At 41.4% G+C, this 22,339-nt stretch overlaps 1 protein-coding gene and 1 non-coding gene across 4 annotated transcripts in view; both read left to right on the top strand.

The window, feature by feature from the left end:
- The window catches only part of KIF13B (kinesin family member 13B), a 180,565-nt gene that overhangs the window by 62,485 nt on the left and 95,741 nt on the right, over window positions 1-22,339 (top strand). For all 3 annotated transcript variants that reach the window (XM_058288052.2, XM_058288054.2, XM_071211863.1), the window contains 4 exons: window positions 7,377-7,507; window positions 13,919-14,005; window positions 15,526-15,716; window positions 22,025-22,235. In XM_058288052.2, the coding sequence (XP_058144035.2) occupies window positions 7,377-7,507; window positions 13,919-14,005; window positions 15,526-15,716; window positions 22,025-22,235 (620 nt within the window). The remainder of the gene's footprint in view (window positions 1-7,376; window positions 7,508-13,918; window positions 14,006-15,525; window positions 15,717-22,024; window positions 22,236-22,339) is intronic.
- On the top strand, window positions 3,826-3,932 carry LOC111763738 (U6 spliceosomal RNA). The gene has a single exon (XR_002796544.1). It is a non-coding gene; the product is annotated as a U6 spliceosomal RNA (small nuclear RNA).

Below are 22,339 nucleotides of genomic sequence, written 5' to 3' on the forward strand. Positions count from 1 at the left end.
CAGGAAGAGAGGAGATAACTGTTGAATGAGCATGAAGTTTGAGACATGCCACAAATAATGAGTAGTGCTCCCAAATTGCCTCTGTCAAGCACAAGCATAAATTCATGTTATAATACACTATATTATATGACTGTATAATTAACCTAGTATCATTGGGTTTAACAAATATTGGAAGGCAATGTGTTTTTTTCCCCTCATAGCAGGAGCTATATATGTGAGTTTAAAGCGACTTAGGAATGTAAAGAGAATAAGCTGATAAAATTGGAAACAGACTTAAGGTTAGAAAATTGTGTGATTTCATTTCTAAAAAGATAGAAGAATTCATCACACCGCTTAGTTTCCCAGTGTTTGTGGAAGATAGCCTGGAGTGATCGCCTTGCATTGTTGGGACAGGGCCTCTTCACTGGCCAGTGTCTCTCTGCAGTTGGATGTCTCTTTGATGCATCCCACGCCGTGTGTGCCTCAGGTAGAGGGGAGTGGCACTGGGTCAGGAGGAGAAGGCCTGCGTCTCTCACTCAGTGCTGCTTGACACGGTTGAGCCTGGCTGCTTCTTCACCCCTCCGATCTATACTTCTTCCTCTGTAAATGGGAGTTATTTTTGTCTGGCTACCTCACAGGATTTCAGTGAAGATTAAATGAGATTAGGTATATGAAAGCACTTTATAAACAGAAACACTGTACAACTATATAATATTCCACATACCCCTTTCTCATTTGGTACTTTGTGATACCTTGGATGTGTACTATCCTTGTCTATTTAAAAATTATGTATTGTAACATCATTTACTGTGCTTCAAAATAAGGTTGGCAGCATTTCATGTTAGAATATTAGCTGTAGATGTTCATATACTTAGGAGAGATGTAGTATTAGAATATGACTCAAAATATTTTGCCCTTTTTATTTCTGAGAAGTATGAATTCTTTTTCTTCCTGATGTCTTGTAGTTCAGATTAGAACACACAAACACACACACAAAACAAGAAAAAACCTGGATTCATATTTGTTCCTTCACTGGAGTATTAAACAAAGAAACTGTTTATAAAGACTTTTGGAGAGTAGTCAAAATATTTCTGGTCGTCTCGGTGGAGGTGTTTGGATTCTGCTAAGATGTGTGGTCAGCCCTATTTTGGCAGAGTTTGAGGCAGTGTTGATTTCTCGACTGCCCAAACTAGCCCCTTGAAAAGTGTATATATTCATGACAAAGCACATTCAAAAGGATAATCTCAGTCCAAGAACAGTTTTTGTTTCAGTAAAGTGATACATCATGTGGGATGGAGGAATTTGGAGGCAGAGCATTTTTTATTTCTGTGCCTTCGCATTCCCAAGTCAGTTCAGCTGCTAGGGCGATGCCTTCACATCTCTGGTTGACCTCAGCCACCCCATCCGTTAAATGAGGGGCTGGGCTAAGTGATACCTAAAGTTCTTTTCGCTCGTCAAATTGTATCGTTCTATCACTCTTCCGGAATAGATGCCTCCATTTATTTTCTTCTGTCTAGAACTGGCATAAGCAAGATATGGTGACCAAGCCATAGGTAGAATGTAACTCACAAAGTAATTTTGCATTTAATTTGCATATACAGGTAGTCGCTTTACAGGGTTCTGATGAGCTCAGATTTCAGTTTGTTAAAAAACCCGTCTCCCAAACGCAGTTCAGACCCAGCGGCCAGGGTCTTCTGTCTCGAGTGAGGTGAGCTCTGCTGCTGGTTCTTCAGCCCGTGGCTCGAGCCTAGTTAAAGGTGTTGATCAAGAACAGCGTGCAGTGGGGCGACTTCTTTCGAAATCTGTGGCAATTGGCCACCACACACCTGTTGTTCAGTTTGCCCACAAGGAAAGCGTGTAGTTGTGATGCCTCTTTGTTTTCCAGTAATAAACTCACGTGACATTTAACAAAAATAGGTGATGGTAATCGAGAGAGGGCATTGGCCAACAAAAATGAAAGTACAGCAAAGAAATGAAAAGTGATAACACTGCAAGAAATTTGAATAGAATGTGATGGAGTGAGGGTTAGCAGCCACAGCAGTGCTGAGCCTGCCGCCACTGGCGGGGTTCCAGGTGTAGCCAGAGGCCCTTGGTGAAGGAGAGTGGGTGAAGACGTCTCCAAAGCGACACTAGAAAAAAACGTCACATTCAAGTAACACTTGGAGATATTTCATGACCTGGAAAGCACAAAGGTTGAAATGCTGGAAACTCAGAAAGAAGTCTGTTTGCCAAGGCATGGAAAAGATGCTTATTCCATATTATAAGTTACATGTTGAGAAGAAGGCAAGCACTATTCAGACTTCTCTTAAGACTTTACAAAGCAGCAAAGGACTTTAATTTTCAATTATTCTAATGTTTTAAATTGCTATTAGTCATTTGTACAGTACTATTAGTTTTACTGGTTTTTTTTCCATTTCCGTTTATGACAGTGAGAGAGTCCTTCATGTTCTGACAGACAGTTTTGAAGTCCTTAGAATAATCATGACTTTTCCCTTGCCTGTGAAGAGCGCTGCATGGCTTCAGTTTACACAGTCCTTTTCATACTCCTGTGCTGCCCTGCAGGCGAGGTGTTCCTGGAGATCTGTACCAGCAAGAGCCAGCCTTGTAGGGGAAGAGCTGCCCCCTTACTTTAGTGACATTATGCCAGTAGTGCAATTGTATAAAAATAGATAAGAAAAAGACAAGGGATTAGCTCCCAAGGTCTCATCCCTAGAGAGGGCCACAGTTCATGTTTTTCTTCTGTGTCCTCTGGATCTATTTCTGTGTGAATGTGTCTGGGTTTATACGGACACACTTGTTTTTGTTTACAGAGTTGGACTCATAGCATGATGGGTCCTCACAACCCCTGTAAATGATCCCCTAGATCTTCCAGGAGAGCTGTCTTCCTTACGCAGTTGTGGGTCAAAATCTTTTTTCGTAAATCAGCCTGTAAAGGCTGGGAAGGCAGGGTGGTTCTCGAGGGTGGGGCACATTACACGCGTAAATGTGCGCTGGGCTTCTGCCCGCGTTTACAGTCAGTGGCTGCGGGGACGAGAGCGGCAAGGACAGCAGCCCGTGGCTCTGTGGAGCATGGGCAGGTCTTCCAGGAACCCAGAGGAGGGAGATGTGCGTGTGCCCTGCGCAAGTCCTGGTAGCAGCACTTTGGCTCTTCTAGTGCAGTGTTCAAAAATTTAAAAGAAAATTTATTTTCCGTCTCTCCTCACCACCATTTATAGAGAGATGTCTGCAGAGACTTGGCTCTGGTAAGCCAGTGTGACTTTACAGAAGAGTTGTGATTATCTAGACATGTGAAGAACCTGCTTGCCTTTCCCCTGGGAAACTGGGGGTTCCACAGGCAGAACCCCATGGCTGTGCTGTCAGGACAGGAAGCTGCTCTGGGAGAGCTGTCTCTCTCTTTTAGGACTTAGCTGATCAAAGGACTCTCAAGAGAGCCACATAAATAGTTGCCTTAGAAAGGAGAGAAGGCACAGTGAATTCCTAGAAGAGTTAACTAGTCATCGGCAGTGAAATGACTTCTAAATGGGATGAAGAAAGGTGGTAAAGTTATTCCTGTTCTTTATTTCTGAGATTTTTATATTTGCTAAAAATTTCCCTAAAAGTAGTATACTTTAGAATCATTGTACTCATCTATCACATAGAGAGACTGAGAAGGCCTAATTTAACCTTATCTTTTTTGATCACCTTGTCCTTTAACAGCATTTAGGTATTCATTAAATAATCTGTTACTGACCCATAAGCTATAAATAAAACCTTCTCTTTATTTTTAATATTTTCTTTTTAAAATTTTTCTTCCCCCTTTTTTTGTTGCTTCACATGCAGCACAAGAACTTATCAAGAGATTACTGAGTACTTGCTTTGGCAGCACATATACTAAAATCGGAAAAATACAGAGAAGATTAGCACATCCCCTGCGCAAGGATGACACACAAATTCACGGAGCATCCCATAGTTTTTAAAAAGAAGAAAAAAGATGATTGACTGGGGAGTGGATGTAGCTCAGTGGCTGAGCACCTGTTGCCCTTGCACGAGGTCCTGGGTGCAATCCCCAGTACCTCCTTAAAAAAAAGCTGGTTGATTAATTTGTTCAAATAGCAAACAATAGGCTTTGGCTGAGTTGAGCTCAGTATTTGAAATTCCAGTGAATCTGCATCCAAATCTTAACAGATAAGAGAAGTTTAAGATGTAATTTTATAATGTTTATAGTATTTACATTGTTATTTATCGTGTAAACTCTTTGAATTGGGCTCTTAGGTCTCGCACTGACTCAGTGCCCAGGTATTAGGTGCTCCATATCAGTTGTTGAACAAGTGAATATTCCTTCTAGATATTTGCATGTTTGAGTTAATGTGTTGTGTCTCTGATAATTTTTAATTAGGTCTGTCAACAGATATTTAGCGTCCATTACATATTCTATACTTTGATGGGTGCAGTAGAAGATGCAGAAGTACTATATAAGTTGCTATCTAAGAGAAAAAATAACATTTTAAAGATAATAGTGACTCTGGTGTGACCAGGGTTCAGAGAAGGGGGATTCAGTGTTGGCTAACACTGAGAGAGCTTCATAGAGAAGATGACGTTTAGGAATAGGTCTTAAAGGATACTGTAAATTTAGGTGAAAGGAAGAGAGCGCAGTCAGGCACAGAGAACAAGAGCAAGGGCGAAGATGTGGAAATGAGTTTGTATGCAGGCTAGGAGTGTGGTGGCAAGAGTTGGTTCTACACTCAAATTCCAGTTTAGGGTAAGTTCAAGGCTTTTTTCTCCACCTCCATTCCCCAAGGACAAAAAGGGTTCCGCAGGCGCAGTGGGGCTCAGTGCTGGAATTTCCCATGGGAAGAGGAAAGGGATTGTGCACAGAACTGGATAGCACAAGTGCTTTGGGGATTTTTATTTTCTTTAGGTGATCTTTGACCCCTGTTTTCTTTGAGCTCTTTTTCCCTCTGGGAACATCTCTCCACCTCGTTGGTATTGTAAGAGAGAGGACGGCTCCGGATGGGAAATGGAAGCAGGCATGGAATGGGTTCTTCAGCTCTGTTTGTGAACTTCATAAAAGGATTGCTTGGAGTTTCCTAGATGAGCCCTGTTTTCCAGGTTAGGAAACTGTGGTGTCGGCCAGGAAGCTTCAGCTAATAGTGTGGAGTCAGTATTTGCTCGGAATGACCTCTATTATACGTGCTCTTTGAGGACCTAACAGGGTATCAAATGGGACACTTTTGGATCCCAGCTCTTGGCTTCCTTGGAAACACCAAGGCAGTGGGGTAGAGAGAAGGCAGAGATGATGTATAGCGTGTCTGAAGGTGGAAGACAGTAAACACACAGCCTAGGGGAATGAAAATTCCAGAGAGAAAGGGGCTTTGTTATGGCATTGAGATCCCAGAAGCAGATACCACCGGAAACAAACAATTGCTCAAACAAACGATTGCTTGTGCTTTGCCAGGCTCTTTAGGTTCCAGGCACAGGTGGGGAGCAGGACAGGCTAGCTTTCTGCTCTCCTGGAGCTTCCTCTAGCTGTAGAGATGGACAGTGGACTGCTACTCAGCCAGTGTTATATGAGGAATTAAAATAGGAAAGTACGATAGTGACTGCATGGCTATTTCAGATTGTGAGTTCTGAAAATTCCTCTCTAAAGATCAGGGAAAGAACATTTCAGACACAGGAAATAGCCAGTATAAGCCACTGGTTTGGAATTGAGCTGTATGTGCCCAAAGAACAGATAGAAGGCTGGTGAAGCTGAGCATGCACCGTGAAGGGGAGGAGAGCTGGAATAAGAGAGGCAGGCAGGAGCCAGACTGCAGAGCGTTTTGCAAACCTGAGTAAAATTCTAGACTACTAGTTCAAAGGGAAGCCACAAGAAGGTTTAAGTAGGGGGTTGCGTGACGCAGTTTACTGTTGAGCTCCCTGCTGCTGCGGTGGGAGGAGTTGTAGCCCGGGGAGATGGGGGTGGAGCACTAGGAGGAGGCTCCTGCGCCTACGAGGAGGAGGCAAAGAGGCAAAGACGGGGAGACTCGGGTGTGGCAGCAGAGTGGGAGAGTACCTGGTCTTCCCATGCCTTGGAAGAAGAGTCTGAAGGGATTTACTGATGGACACGGGCGTGGAGGGAGCTCAGGGACAGAGGGAGGCCCTTCCGCTGAGTGCCTGGAAGGCGGCGGTGCCGTCGTGTTGGGGGGGAGAGTAGACCCTCACTGAGGGACCGGCCGTGCCCGCTCTCTTCTGGCCCCTTTTGAAAGCTGTGCCGAGTAGGCTGAGTGGCAGGAGATGATGGACCTGAGGCTACGGGGGTAGCAGTGGAGGTGGGAAAGCAGAGCTCAGGCCTGCCGCTCCCGGCGGGCGAGACACCTTCACTGTGCAGAGGCGGGAGCGAGCCCCGCGGACTGGCCGAGGCCATGCAGGCTGGGGCCGGCAAGCTGCGCTGCCCAGGCCGCGTCCAGCCGCCTGCTTCCGTAAGGCCTGGGAGTGAAAACGGCTTTACAGTTCTAAATAGTTGAAAGAAATCAAAAGAAGAATATTATTTTGGACATGTGAAAATTAAATACAATCCAAATTTCTGAATTCATCGTAAAGCTTTTTTAGAATGTAGCCATACGCATCCGTTTATGTATTATTGTCTTGCTGCTTTTGCGCTGTAATGATGGCAGGATTGAGTTGTGGTGTACGGCCCTCAAAGCCTGGAATATTTACTATTCAACCCCTGGTTAGGTGTGTAAAAAGAGAAGGTGGCCTGGGAGCACACTCCAGGGCGTATCAGCACTGCGTGTGGGCAGTCAGACGCTGAAGGAGGAGGGCTGAGCTCGGCCTCGTGGTCTCGCTTTCTCTCCTGGGGGTCGGCAGGTCGCTGGCGGGCGTGAGGGGGTGACTGGGGCCTGGGGAGTAGAGCACCGGGGACCTGGAGAAAGATGAGCACGTCTATCTTGTCTTCTAGGAGGCATTTTAGGGAGACCCTTGAGATGCATAAAATACTTGTAGTCTTTTAAAAACTCTCATCTAGCTAATCTTTATTTTTATAGTTGATTCATCTTGATTGAGACCAGGTAAGTGATAAAACTGTAAAGCTAATTGTAATTTTCAGACTAGTATATTTGGTATATCGTTGCTACATGGCCCATGCTCTGAGGGTGGTATAAAATATTTGGAATCAAGATTGCCATGGAAAGTAATGAATGTAGTATAGACATGAAAATAAAATTATAGTTTTAAGTTTAAAAGATATAACTCAGTGGATTATTCCTTATAAGGAAACATAACTTGCACAATTTCAGACTAATTCCAGGGACTCCTACCACTTTGCTTTAACAGTATTTTGGCTGAGGTAATGAAGCAATGTAAAGGTTCTCAGAGTTGATAATTTCAGTTTGAGTACATGTAAGACTATGTTATTAACAGTGAATTTAATTCTTTCTTAGGAACATACATTGATAGGGTCAGCAAATTCCCAAGATATCCAGCTATGTGGAATGGGAATTCTTCCTGAACACTGTATTATAGACATCACCTCGGAAGGCCAGGTTGTGCTGACTCCTCAGAAGAACACCAGGTAACGCGCTTAGTTAGTGTTGATGTCCCTCACGTTTGAGAGAGAGGAAGTACAGTAGTGGGCAGGTGGGGCTGGAAACACTTGCCTTGGTTGGCTTTTATTATTAAGTGCATTTAGTTACTCCGTCCAGGTGGTTACCAAGCCCTTATATCTTAACCTTTAGCATCTGCACCTGCTACCTCGGCCTTACTCAGGCTCTCATCAAATCTGACGGGAACTCCGGGCTTTCTCTCCACACAGCCAGATGCCTTTTCCTGTTTGTTTTTTTTTGTGTGTGTGTGTTTTTCTCTCTCACAAGCCCTAAATGTTCTTTGTTAAACGTGATCCACGATATCCCTCCCTCTACCACTCGACCTGCTTTCAAGGGTTAAATCCAGGTCTCCTTGTGCGGCTTGCAGGCTCCCTGTTTGGCTGTTGACTCCCCCACTCCCTTGTGTCCCTCTCTGCACCTGCTGGCTCCTGCTTGACCGTCAAGGCTGAATTCGGGCATTACCGACTGTGGTCCAAATGCGGTGCCCCGCCCCGTGGCATCTAAGCCTCCTCTTGATTTAGAGGTGCAGCGGGCATCGTCATCCCAGGGTCCTCAGCATGGAGGAATAAAATATGGACCAGAGTGGACTTACTGGTATTCTCCTATAGAACTATTGTGATTCTAGCAATGGAAGATACTATATCATTGATCTGGAGACACTGGCCGCGGCAGTTGCTGAAGGCAGGGAGAGGGAAAAAGAGGTGTAATGTGGGGGCGTTCTTGGGACTTGGAGTTGTCCTGAATGATACTGCAGGGACAGATGCTGGACATTATATTTCCTGCCATAATGCACTGAACAGACCAGGGGAGAGTGTAAAGTACAATGTAAACTATTAGCCATGTGGTGCAGCAGTGCTGCAAAATGTCTTCACCAAATGTAGTGACTGTGCCACATGATGAAAGAGGTTGTTGATGTGGGAGGAGTGGGGGGTGTGAGGCATGGGGTATATGGGAACCTCTTATATTTTTAATATAACATTTTGTGTGATCTGTGTATCTTTAAAAAATAATAAGATTTTAAAAAGGAAAAAAAAGAGTAAGTGCAGCGCCCCAGTCGTCCTCAGGGCTCCTCCTGCTTCTCACCGTCTCACTCCTGTTGCGTTCCTGTGGGCCCGACCCTGTGCCCTGCCCTGGACTGTGAGCTCCTTAGGCAAGGGCCTTTCTGCGTCTAGCATCTAGCACAGGCCTAGTCAATCGCAAGTGCTTAATACATAATGAATAAGTGAAGAGACACGACGTCAGGGAAATTTCCCTAAGTGGTAATCTGCTATTGCCTCAATTACTGATGATGGTTCACTGAGTCACGTTGACACATTTCATTATATATCAGAAATCATTCACACCGCCATGAGTTCCGTCTGTAAGTGTAGAGAAGCTCCCAAGGGGATGGTTAAGGACACAAGGGAGAGAGACAGCTAACCCCTGGCATTCAGTGGCCGGCCGGAGCCTGTCGCTGGACCGTGCTGCTCTCCCTTAGGTCCTGGCCACCTCACAGAACACCAGCCTCAGACTGAGTTACTCTGAGACCACGATAAAAGAAGACAGAGCAGGCACTTAATCACTGTGTTTACACCTGCCGTAAAGTACCACCTGCCAGTCGAGTGACTGCTACTTGTTATTGCAATATCCAGTATCCAGTCCTAGAATTACTCTCACTTTCTGACAGTTTCTGACGTGTAGTGTGCCCTGCATGCTGAGCCCTTTGTACGCAATCATGTAACCAAAGCCCCAGCTCTGCTCGAGGTTTTCCTGGCATTCTTCTCCCTTGTATATCAAGTAGTGAGCCCAGTGTGTTGAAATACAGGTATGTTCCTGGTAGTCTTTGGCTGTAGGATATTGACACAAGTTTTCCAAAATTCTCATTTCTACCTGAAAGCTTTAAGTTTTTCATTAGCAACAAATATTGTCAGTTATTCTCCTTGAAGTTACAGGCTCACTTTAAAAAATAATTTTTTTTGAAAGGAGGTACTGGGGGTTGAATCTGGACCCGCCTACGTGGGAAGCAGGCGCTCAGCCCCTGACTGATGCACCTGCCTCCACACAGGCCCACTTGGTTCACTGTTGAGAAAACGTCCGCCAAACACACTAGTCTTTTGCCTAAGATGGTCTTTGTACATTGGTATGCAGCAAAGGTGCTTTTTGTCTGTTTCTCCTTTTGTCACCCAAAATATTATAATAGATGTATCCAATTTTTACTGCTACATCAGAGATCTTTTTAAGTGAAATGGTCTTTTATTCTGCTTTTTAAAATTGTGAGCACATGGCAGTAAATCATCCAATGACTGCATTGCTTTTTGGTGCCGCTGCGTTGATTGTGTTGAGCCCTGCAGTTTTACTAGCCATTGCTTCTGCACTCAGTACAAATGTCAATACAGTGAAAAGGGGCAGTTAGTCTGTTGGCCTTATTATGAAAATGGTTTTGAACTTGGGAACCTTACCGGGACCACACGTTGAGAAATGCTTTATTTACCGGCCACGGCTTGACTCCTGTGGATTTTAAAATAAAGCCTTTATTTGTTTTTGCCTTTATTCAACTCATCGTTTTTAAGGAATTTGTGATCATAAAGGCTAAAATCTGTTCATTTTAGTTAAGTCTCCTTTAATCAATACATTAATCATAACCATACATTTTGAGTGTACTTTGAATAATCAGACTTTAGGAATGTAAAGATCCTTTAACTTTAGTGTTTAAAAATCTACATGGTGAGTGAAGTCTGGCTAGAGAGTAAGATTTTGTGTGTATGCATGTACATAAAAAATAATAATATTAAGCTAGGTAAGTGCATAGGAGTTCCAAGCAGGTAGAGAAGAATGAGAACCTTATTTCAGGTTTCAGAATGGGTTTGGAGAAGAGTCAGTTTTAGTATAAAGAAAGTAAAACATTTTATGCAGGAGTTGAGAGTTTGCTAGAAGGAAAAAGGGAGATGAAGGATTCCTTGTGTAAGGCTTTTTAAAATTACTTAAAAAACATTTTTTAAGTATAACATTCATACATGAACATACATAAACAGTAAGTTTATAGTAAGATTTGTAAACTTATAAAACAAACATGCATTTCATTATACAAGGTTCCCATACATCTCCCTATTACCAGCACCTTGCATTGTTGTGAAACATTTGTTACAAACTCTGAAAGAGCGTCGCCAAAACATTACTACTAACTATAGTCCATATCTAACATTTGGTGTATTTTTCCCTCAATCAGCCAGTTACTAATGCCCCGTATTAATATTTTATATTTGTTATAGCTCATGAGAGAGCGTTCTCATATTTTTCTGTTGACCACAGTCCATCTCCCACCACTGGCTTCCTCGTGTTACACAGTCCCATGGTTTTTACAGTCCAAAGTATACCCTCAGTGGCTCCCATTTTCATCACAGAGTTGTGCTGTTGTCACCTCAATTTAAGAATGTTTTCATTACTCCAAAAGGAAAAACCCCATACTCTCTATCCTCCCCCATTTTTATCCATTAGAATTGATATAATATCTTCTTTGCCATTACTGCAAAAATATAATAATATTACTGTTAACTATCATCCACAAGTTACATTAGTTGTAATTTTCCCATGTATCACCATATTCATAACACTGAGAGAAGAACATTCTTATATTTGTACTATTAACCACATTTTCATCCTCCTCTGAAATCTCTGTTACACAGTCCCTATATTAATCTGTAGTTTCCTTTCAGTTGACATTTGCACTATACATTGTATTATATATGTTAAATTTTTTATTGAAGTATATCATTTATATATGGACATACATAAACAGTAAGTGTAGAGTAAAACTTGTGAACTTAAAAAACAAATGCGCATGTCGTCATCCTGGGTCCCATACATCTCTCCACCACCAACATCCTGCTTTGTTGTGAATCATTTGTTACAAACTGCGAAAGAGCATTGCCAAAATATTGCTACTAACTATAGTCCATAGCTTACGTTTGGTGTGTTTTCCCCCCAATCCACCTGATTGTTATTTGTTTAATTTTTAAAAATTATTGAAGTATATCATTCATACGTGAACAAATATAAACAGTAAGTGCGTAGTAAAAGTTCTGAACTTACAAAACAAGCGTGCATCGTGTCATACAGGGCTCTCATACCTCACCCACCACCGGTGCCTTGCCTTGTTATGAAACATTTGTAACAAATTATGAAAGAGCATCATCAAAGTATTACTACTAACTATAGTCCATAGCTAACATTTGGTGTATTTCCCCCCCAATATAAGCCATACACTTCATCTAAAGTGAATAATCAGTGGCATTTGGTGTAATCACAAAGTTGTGCATTCATCACTTCAATCAACATTAGAGCATTTTTATTATTCCAAAAAAAAAAAAAACCTAACAAAAAACAAACCACTATTATACCCATATGTTAACGCTACTAATTTTAAATCCTATCATGTGCTTGTTTACCATTTCTGTTCATTCCAAACATTTCCAGACAACTTTTTACCAATGCTCTGCAGAGTAAACCTCAGCTTTCCATTCTCTAACCGTTCTGTTCTCTGGTGACTTACGTTCTGCTCTTCACGTCCTGAGTTTGCTCCGTATGTTTGGTTCATAGTAGAGCAGTCGTGCAGTCTTTGTCCCTTTGTGCCTGGCTTGCTTCACTCATCGTAATGCCCTCCAGGTTCATCCGCGTTGTCATCGGCTTCACACAGCTGAGGAGTATTCCATTGTATGTATATTCCACATTTTTGTTTGTCCATTCATTTGTTGATGGACGCTTGGGCTGGCTCCATATTTTAGCAATTGTGAATAATGCAGCTATGAAGATGTCAGTTTGCATCCTTTCAGTTCTTCTCTTTCTGTTACTGGGATGGCTGGATCATATGGCATTTCTATATTCAGCTTCTTGAGGTACTACCAAACTACCGTCCATAGAGACAGCACCAGCAGTGAAGGAGTGTTCCTATTTTCCCACATCCTCTCCAGTACTTGTGATTTTCTGTTTTTTAATTTTTTTTTAATAATGAGCATTCTGTAAAGGGTGAAATGGAATCTTACTGTTTTGATCTGCATCTCCCTAATAGCTAGTGATGTTAAACATTTTGTCATGTGTTTTTTGGCCATTTATATTTCATCTTTGGAGAAATGTCTGTTTGAGTCTTTCTCCATTATGTAATTAGTTTGCTTGCCCTTTATCATTGAGTTGTATGATCTCTTTATATAACATGGCCGTCAAACCCTTTTCAGATATGTGGTTTCCAAATATTTTCTCCTATTGAGTCAGCTGCTTTTTTACTTTCTGGACAGAGTCTTTTGAAGAACAAGTATTTAGTTTTGAGGAGGTCCCATATATCTATTTTTTTCTTTCATTGCTCATACTTTGGGTATAAGGTTTAAGAAACTGCTGCCCCTGTGTAAGGCTTTTTTTCTTGTTTTTGAGCTGATCATTGAACCCCAGGGCTCATGTGGGAAGCCAGCACTCCACCACCGAGCACATCGGCTTCCCTGAGTTGGTTTTGTCATTTGTTTTGCTTGTTTATTTTATTTTTCAGAAGGCACCAGGAACTGAATCTGGGACCTCCCATGTGGGAGGTGGGGGCTCAACCACTCGAGCCACCTCCGTTCCCCGTATAGGGCTTTTAACATCAAGTTAAGGAGTTTGAACTTTATCCCATATCTTAGAGTCAGTCATTCAGCAGGAGAAAGGCGGGGTACTGGTACTCCAGGAATATTAGACTTGCAGTGGTGTACATAATTTTCTATTTATTTTCTGTCCCTTCAAATTCTTCCCTGTCTTCATGTCTTTCTACCCGTGATTTCTACTATTAAATTAAAAATGAGCAGTCAAGTAGAACTGATAAATCTTCTATGTTGATAGGATCTGGACATACTGTGTGGTATAGGAAGTTATGAGAAGAAATTAAAACATAAGCCTCATTTCCCATTACTGATAACTGTATGTATTTTTAGAGTTTTGTTAGTTGATTGGCTATTTTTAATTCATTTAGATTGGGAACACTTATCCCACTACCTTCTTTTTATTGTTGTCTATAATGGTTGTATAATTACATTTTAATATGCTACATAAAAACTTTAGAACTTTGGAAAATGGGAGTATATTGACAATATATACTATACCCCCATATAGTATTAATATTAATACTATAAACATGTTACATTATATAACATTTAGAATTTTGTAAAATGGAGGGTAATAATCTATTATATTTAGTACTATAAGCATTATAAATAAGTCAGCAAAGAACTGAATGTAAATAATAAAATGAACCAAGGACGGGTTTTAATTGGGGGACTTGATCATTTTTGTCTATCTTTGTAACTTAACCTCCATTGTATTGGACAGTTAGCGCAGAAGGCATGATAATCGTTATTGACATCTTTGACCTCTTCTCCCCACAGGACATTTGTAAATGGCTCTTCTGTCCCCAGTGCTGTACAGCTACACCATGGAGACAGGATATTGTGGGGAAACAACCACTTCTTCAGGTATGACACTGTTCAGGGCTACTCAAGAGGGAGATCGTTTAAGATTATACTCTGAAATAGAAGACTGTGTATTAGAAAATAAACCTACCTCCACTTAAAAATTATACGTTATTTTTCATATGTATGATGTCTGTTTATTGTGTCTATATGTTCTGTATTTATGTTTGTTTGATATATACGTAAGTACGTATGTTTATACATAAACGGTTTGAACTCTAGGGACATGAAAACAGTACACTCAGGAAAAACACTGAATTCACTTATGTATTTTTTCTTTGTTATTTAACAATGGAAGATAATTGTTTCGGCATCTGATACAAGAACCTTTCATTAATTTTTTTTTCTGAGATGCTAATCTTTTAATTTTACTGAAAAATGTAGTGGTTTTAGCTTCTTTATCCATTGAGTAAGTTTGGTATTTCATTTAGGAATGCTTTCAGCTGCAGGTAGTGGCAAACTTGACTAATGGCTTAAACAGATAATTTCTCTCACAAAAGAAGAAATCAGAAGAAAGGCAGTTGCTGGCATTGGTTAAGCTTTGAGAAATGTCCTGGTTAAAGTGTTGGCTTGTCCACGTTTTTCCCTTCTCATCTAAAATGGCTGCGCTGGTCTCGTCTAAAATGGCTGCGCTGGTCTAGCTAATCCCAGCAACGTTCAGTCCGACAGGAAGAGAAAGAGGGAAAAGGGTGGGGTCCCGCCTGACTGTGCCTTCGATGGGAAGAAGCAGAAGTCCTTCCAGAGTCCCCACAGGCTCCCTGGTCTCTCTGCCAGAACTCACCTCTCCAGCTTCAGGGGAGGCTGAGGAAGAAATAAATTGCTTGGGGCTGCAAACAAAATTGGTGTTGTGTTGGCAGGAAACAGGGCTGGGTGCTGTTTAAAGTTATTAAAGGGCTGGTCTCCTCTTCCTCACTCTGGACCTGCGCTCCGGCTGATTCTTCTTAGAGCTCATGAGGTTCTTTGCTCCTAGGCCAAGGCCAGCTCACACTTTGACACAAAGTATGTGGAGGAATTATTTTCATTTTTCTCTTTCTCAAACTAAATTAAGTATAAATTCCTTGACTTTGTATTCAAAGCCTACATAGTTTGTGTTAAGTTGATCTTCCCAGGGTCAGTCTCCTCTAGCTTTTGAGGTAAGATTTTTCGTACTCCCCATTTGTCCTACTTACAACTTCTTCAGACAGACACTGAGCCATGTCCACTCTGCGCAGGCTGTTCCTGCTGCCCTCATGCCCTGACTGTTTTTTTTTTTTAAGGTCAGTTCAAATGCTTTCCTCCTCCTGTCATACCTTCTTTATTGTTGGGTCAGAAGTGGGTCTCAGCTTTTCTTTAGCACCCAGCGCGTCAGAGTCACGTGGCCTTACGTTACACTTCCTGTTGTGTAGTGTGTGTTTTGTTTCTGCCACTAGAATATAAACTTCCTCAGGACAGAACTGCTGTGTACGTGCCTGGTGTCACTCTTGGCATCTAGCAAATACCAGTGTATCTTCATTTAAAAAACCATATTTCTCTTTTTCCCCCAGACTCAATTTGCCGAAAAAAAAGAAGAAGGTGGAAAGGGAAGATGAGGAACAAGACAGCTCCGGGAGGACTGCTAACAGCGCGGAGCAGCTGGACGTGGACGGCGACTCCTCCAGCGAGGTGTCCTCCGACAGCACCTTCAATTACGAGTACGCGCAGATGGAGGTCACCATGAAGGCCCTCGGGAGTAACGGTGAGCACGTCTCTTGTGTGTTAGAATCCTTTAAAATCAGTGGAGCCCTGAAAATGTTTAAGAAAGAGACTTTTTAAACGTTAGAAAGGAGGCCTTATCTTGCTGTTTTCTATATTCTGTTGTGTTTTTTTTTTTAATCCTTGGCTTTAACATTTATTGTATTTATAAATTTTTCTGCCTTTATAAGTAAGCAAATCACTGCAAACCTTGTTCTGTTGATACAATTTCGTAAATTTGAAACTTGACAGCCACTGGCTTACTATTGCTGTAATATAGTTCTGGAGCATTAGCTACGTCTTAGATTATGTGCAGACCATTTAAATAGGCCTGCTTTTCCTATAAGGAAGATGGTTCGGAATATATCCAACTGAGAATACATAACCATATAAGAAATTGGGAGTATGGAAAGCCTAATTTATTCCAAATTGTTTTTAAGAATCTTGTGGTATTAATTAAGATTATGCTTTATTAGGAAAATCTATGTTTAACAGTTTGTGACCTGTTTTGACAGATTTCATAGGATTTTTAAAAAAATTATTAAAGTCTGTCACTTATACATAAACATATATAAACAGTAAGTGTATAGTAATAGCTGTGAACTTACAAAACAAACATACGTAACAGCACACAAGGCTTTCATACCTCACCCTACCACCAATACCTTGCATTGTTGTTAAACATTTTAAACTAACGATTAAAGATCAATCTCCTGGTATTACTCCCAACCAAAGTATCTTCCATTTGGTGTATTTTCCCCCAATCCAGCCTATTATTATTATTACTGTATCATTTATACATGAACATACATAAACAAGAAGTGTATAGTAAAAGTTGTGGACTTACAAAGCAAACATGCCAACATCATACAGGGGACCCATACATCAACCCACCACCAACACCTTGCATTGTTGTGAGACATTTGTTACAAATTATAAAAGAAAATTGTCAAAATCTTAACTACCAATTATAGTCCTTATATTACGTTTGGTGTATTTTCCCCCCAACCCTCCCTGTTATTATTTTTTAAATATATTTTTATGACAGAAGTTGTAAACTTAACAAAAGAATCATGCACATATGCAGAATTTCCAACTGTACTGCTCTATCAGCAGACCACACCATGGTACAACATTTGTTATAGATTATGGCGTAATATCGTGAGACTATTACCAGGTCCATAGCATACATTTGGCACACTTTTTCCGTACACTCCCGTTATCAGCACAGTACAGCTTTGGCATAGATACATGAATATTACATTATCACTGTTAACCACAGTCCATAGGTCACTCCAGTTGTATTTTTCCCATGCTTCTCCACATTTCCACCACCCTGCAATAGTCATGTACATCTGCTCTAGCTCACAGAGGACACTCTCTCATCTGTACCATCAACCACAATTCTTGTCCATGTCTGGATTTACTGTTAGTCCCTAGATTATTCTCTAGCTTTCTTTCAATTGGCATTTACATCCCTAGCCTACCCTTTCAGCCACATTCCCATTTATTAACCAGCTGTTACTCACTATGTATTACCATCAACTATACATTTCCACACTTTTACAATAAAGTTAATTAAAATATTTACATACATTAAATGTCAAGAGTCCATCTAAGTCCTCCTCTTATCTCCTTTAAGAATCCATCACCTACCACCAGGTCTTGAAGATATTTCCCTACATTTTCTTCTAGATTTGCTTTTATAGTTAGGTTTTTTATCCATTTTGTGTTGATTTTTATATAAGGTGTGAGATAGGGATCCTCATTCCTTCTCTTGGCTATGGCTATCCTGTTCTCTCAGCACATTTTTTGAGTGGACTTTTCTGCCCAAGCTGGGTGGGTTTGACAGGCTTGTCAAATCACACTTGACCGTAGCTGTCAGGTCTGTTTCTGAACCATCAGTTTGGTTCCATTAGTCTATGTGTCTGTCTTTATGCCAGTACCTTGCTATTTTTACCACTGTAGCTGGGTAATACAATTTAAAGTCCAGAAGTTAGAATCCTTCAACTTTGTTTTTCCTTTTTAAGATATTTCTGGTTATTCAGGATCCCTTGCCCTTCCAAATAAATGCGATAATTGTGTTTTCCATTTATTTTAAAGATGCTAATAGAATTTTTATCAGGATTGCATTGATTGTATATCATTTTGAGTAGAATTGACGTCTTAATGATATTTAGTCTTCCAATCTGTGAGCATGAAATGTTCTTCCAATTATTTAGGACATTTTTTCTTTTTTTTTTTTTTTAAAAGATGTATTTATTTATTTCTCTCCCCTTCCCCCCACCGTTGTCTATTCTCTGTGTCTATTTGCTGCATCATCTTTGTCCACTTCTGTTGTTGTCAGCGGCACCGGGAATCTGTGTTTCTTTTTGTAGCGTCATCCTGTTGTGTCAGCTCTCCGTGTGGGTGGCACCATTCCTGGGCAGGCTGCACTTTCTTTTGCACTGGGTGGCTCTCCTTATGGGGTGCACTCCTTGCGCGTGGGGCTCCCCTGCATGGGGGGACACCCCTGCATGGTCCAGCGCTCCTTGCGCGCATCAGCACTGCATATGGGCCAGCTCCACATGGGTCAAGGAGGCCCGGGGTTTGAACCGTGAATCTCCCATGTGGTAGGTGGACGCCCTAACCACTGGGCCAAGTCCGCCACCCCATTTTTTCATTTAACAATGAGTTGTAGTTGATAATTGTGTTTTCCATTTATTTTAAAGATGCTAGTAGAATTTTTATCAGGATTGCATTGATTGTATATCAATTTGAATAGAATTGACATCTTAATATTTAGTCTTCTAATCTGTAAGCATGGAATGTTCTTCCAATTATTTAGGTCATTTTTTCTTCTAACAGTGAGTTGTAGTTTTCTGAATACAAGTGCATTACATCTTTGGTTAAGTTTATTCCAAAATATTTGGGTTTTACCTGTCATAGTTTATTTTCATCACTCTTTTGACACTTTTAGTTACTTTTATTGATAAAATAGTCATTTCTAGTCTGTCTTCCAAGCCTCTCTCTCCTGTCTTTTTTTTTTCAGGCTCTAACATACCTTTAGTATTTCCTAAAGATCTGGTCTCTTGTTTAGAAATTCACTCAGTTTCTGTTTATTTGTGAACATTCTAAACTCGCTCTCATTTTTGGAAAATAATCTTGGCAGATGTAAGATACTTAATTGGCAGTTTTTCTCTGTAGTATCTTAAATATACCAGACCACTGTCTTCTTTGCCTCCATGGTTTCTGGTGAAAAATCAGCACTTAATCTTATTGGGTATATCTTTTATGTATGCATTGCTTTCCTCTTGCCCTTCTCAGAATTCTCTTTGTCTTTGTTATTTGACATTCTGATGAGTATGTGTCTCAGAGTTGGTCTATTTGGGTTTATTTGGATGGGAGTATGTTGTGCTCCTTGGACATGGATATCTATGTCCTTCAATATGGTTGGGAAAATTTCCCCCATTTCTTCAAATATTCCTTCTGCCCCTTTCCCCTTGTCTTCTCCTTCTGACACATATATTTCCATATCTCTTGCTGTCATTTAGTTCCCTGAGACCTTGTTCAATTTTTTCCATTCTTTTCTTCATCTGTTCTTTTGTATGTTCACCTTCAGAGGCCATTTCTTCAAACTCACCAATCCTTTTGTCTTCCTCCTCAAATCTGCTATTATATGATTCCAGTGTATTTTTTATTTCGTTTATTGAACCTTTCATTCCCATAAGATCTGCTATTTTTCTATGGATGATTTCAAATTCTTCTTTGTGTTCATCTACCATCATCTTAATATCCTTAATCCCTTTAGCCATCTCATTAAATTTGTTAAGGAGATTTGTTTGAACGTCTATGATTAGTTGTCTCAACTCCTTTATGTCATCTGGAGGCTTATCTTGTTCCTTTGACGGGGCCATAGCTTCCTGTTTCTTGGTTTGGATTGTAATTTTTTGTTGGTATTTTTTCTGGGTGCAGTTTTTCTCTCTAGTTTAGGGCTTCCTATCCTTTCTCCCTTGCTGGTTGTGCTGTAGGAGCCAAGCATGTCGTTGGTGCTGTAAGTCATGGAGGCTCAATCTGCCCTCATTGCCTCAAGGACTGATGAAGCTTCTCCCAATTTTCTTCTTTGCCAGGGGTAGGGACAGAGTCACAGCTGTGTGAATGATCCAAGTTGCACAGACCTAGACTGTCATCGCCCAGAGAGACTGATGAAGCTTCATGCCCCTTTTTCCCTGCCTGGGGTGGATGGAGCTGCAGGTGTGGGCAGCGATCTATGTGCGGGTCCAAGATGACCGCAGTTGTCCTAGTAGACTTCCTATTATTCAGTCTGTGTCAGCAAAGGTACCTGCAGTTACCTGGATAGGCTGGTGCGGGGCTCCTCAGCCTCCTCCCTGCCAGAGGTGGGGCTGAAGCCTAGGCTAGGGCTGCAGGCTGATCTGGGTGAAGGAAGCTGGTTCCAATTGTCACTGTGGTTTTTAATCAGCCTGGCTTCCCCTCATGCTGTGGGTGGAGTCAAAATGGCAGTTACTTGCCTCTTTCTGATTTGCACAGGTTCATACTTCAGCTCTTCTTAGAATTATACTTCAGCCAGCTGAATTTATTAATCTGCATCCTCAATTCAGTGACCAACCATCTCTTTCTCTCTCTCTTTGGGAAATAGAGCTTCTAATTCCAGCTACAGAATAGCTCCTGAGGTGGCTTGCACCACCAGAGCAGGATGATCACTGGCCTCTGCAGTGTGGCCTGTGTTTTCCTGGAAAGGCTGGTGCATGTCCCCGCAGCTTCCTCCCTGCCGGAGGTGGGCCTGGGGCTTATGCTAGAGCTGCAGTCTGACCCGAATGGAAAGAAGCCAGTCCCCACCAGCGCTGTGATTTTCAGTTCGCCCCGCTTCCCCTCGTGCCAGGCACGGAGTTAAGATGGCGGCTACAGGCCTCTTTCTGACTTGGACAGGCTCAAACTTGAGCTGTTCGCAGGATTATACTTCAGCCCGCTGAATGTACTAATCAGTAGCTGAAGTTGGTACCCAACCATCTCTTCCTCCCCCCAATTTTGGGAATTGAAGCTTCAAATTCCCCTGTGGAGCAGCTCCCAAGGCGGTTTGTGCCTCCAGTGGAGGATGGGCACCGGCCTCCATGGTGTGGAGCCTCTACTTATGTGTCTTCTCTGCAGGTGGGCATCTCCTCTTTGCATTATTTCAAGGATGTTGCAGGATGCTCTTCTGTCTCCTGGAGTCCCCAAACAGGTGTTTTAGGTAGCTCTGGGTGATTACTAATTGCCCTCTCATGGGAGCTGACTCTAGGAGCTCCTTACTCTGCCACCATCTTGGTGGTTGTTGATTTCATAGGATTTTAACTGGATATTCTGCTTTGCACTCTTATTTAAATATCTTTCTTTTTTTCTGAGTTGGGGGTTGGGTAACATCTTTATATTTTTATATCTTGTTATTTGGGAAAAGTCAGGCTTATTTATGTAATATGTTTTAAAATAAGATATGGACAAGACGAAAGTTGGCATCCACACTCATTGGCATGCACAAATATTTCATGTATGTGTAATTTTCAACTAGCCAAATAATTCTCTTATAAGCTTTTTAAAGACCGAGAGTGGATCTCATTAATGTTTACTTAGCATCTAGAATTGTGCCTGATGCTTAGTAAATTTTTGGAATTAATGAAATTATAAATGAGTGCATGTGACCTTAGGACAATCTAGTTGTCTTTTCCATTTGATATTGTCCTTTATTGATTTTGTTTGTCTATTATCCAGTTTCTTACTACCTTTCTATCCCCTTCTTTTACCCAAAGATTTAAAATTTTATTTTGATGGTTAAGTCCTGGGTGATTATGAGATGTATAAACTGGCTTCAATTATTTTTACTGCATTAAACTCCTTTGATGTATTAAGGAGTTGTTCTCTGTAATATTTTATTCTAATAGATGGCTGCTACTTAGATTCACCAGTTATCAACATTTCTCTATATTTAATTTATTTCTTTATCTGAATCTTTGGTTTATTTGCTGAATGATTTGAAAATAGGTTGCAGACATTATACACTTCACTTGTAAATACTTCAACATATGTCTATTAACATAAGCCTTAATGAGCATCTTCTACATAAACATAATAGCATTATCACACCTAATAAAATTAATTATATCTGAATACTATCTAATACTCTGTATTCAAATTTCCTCAATTCCATATTCAAGCTTCAGAATTCAGAAATATTTTTTTATCTTTCAACCCAGTTAATAATCTAGAAAAATCTTGGTTGTGTATTTCGTTGTAGTGTTGCCTTTTGTTTCCTCTTCGCCTTTTCAAAAACAACCTGTGTAGATCCGATGCAGTCGATCCTGAGCAGCCTGGAGCAGCAGCATCAGGAGGAGAAGCGGTGCGCCCTGGAGCGCCAGCGCCTCATGTACGAGCAGGAGCTGGAGCAGCTGCGTCGGAGGCTGTCTCCTGAGAAGCAGAGCTGCCGCGGCGTGGACAGGTTCTCTCTGCACTCGCCCAGCGCTCAGCAGCGCCTGAGGCAGTGGGCCGAGGAGAGGTAGGTGGGCCTGGGGCCTGGGCACGTTCCCACAGCCGCCACCGCCTCTTGGAATAGAAGCGATGAGGTACCATTTTGAAAAGGTACAACACAAATATATTCAA

This window comes from Dasypus novemcinctus, chromosome 25 (assembly GCF_030445035.2).
Source record: "Dasypus novemcinctus isolate mDasNov1 chromosome 25, mDasNov1.1.hap2, whole genome shotgun sequence".
In the NCBI taxonomy this organism is placed as follows: domain Eukaryota; kingdom Metazoa; phylum Chordata; class Mammalia; order Cingulata; family Dasypodidae; genus Dasypus; species Dasypus novemcinctus.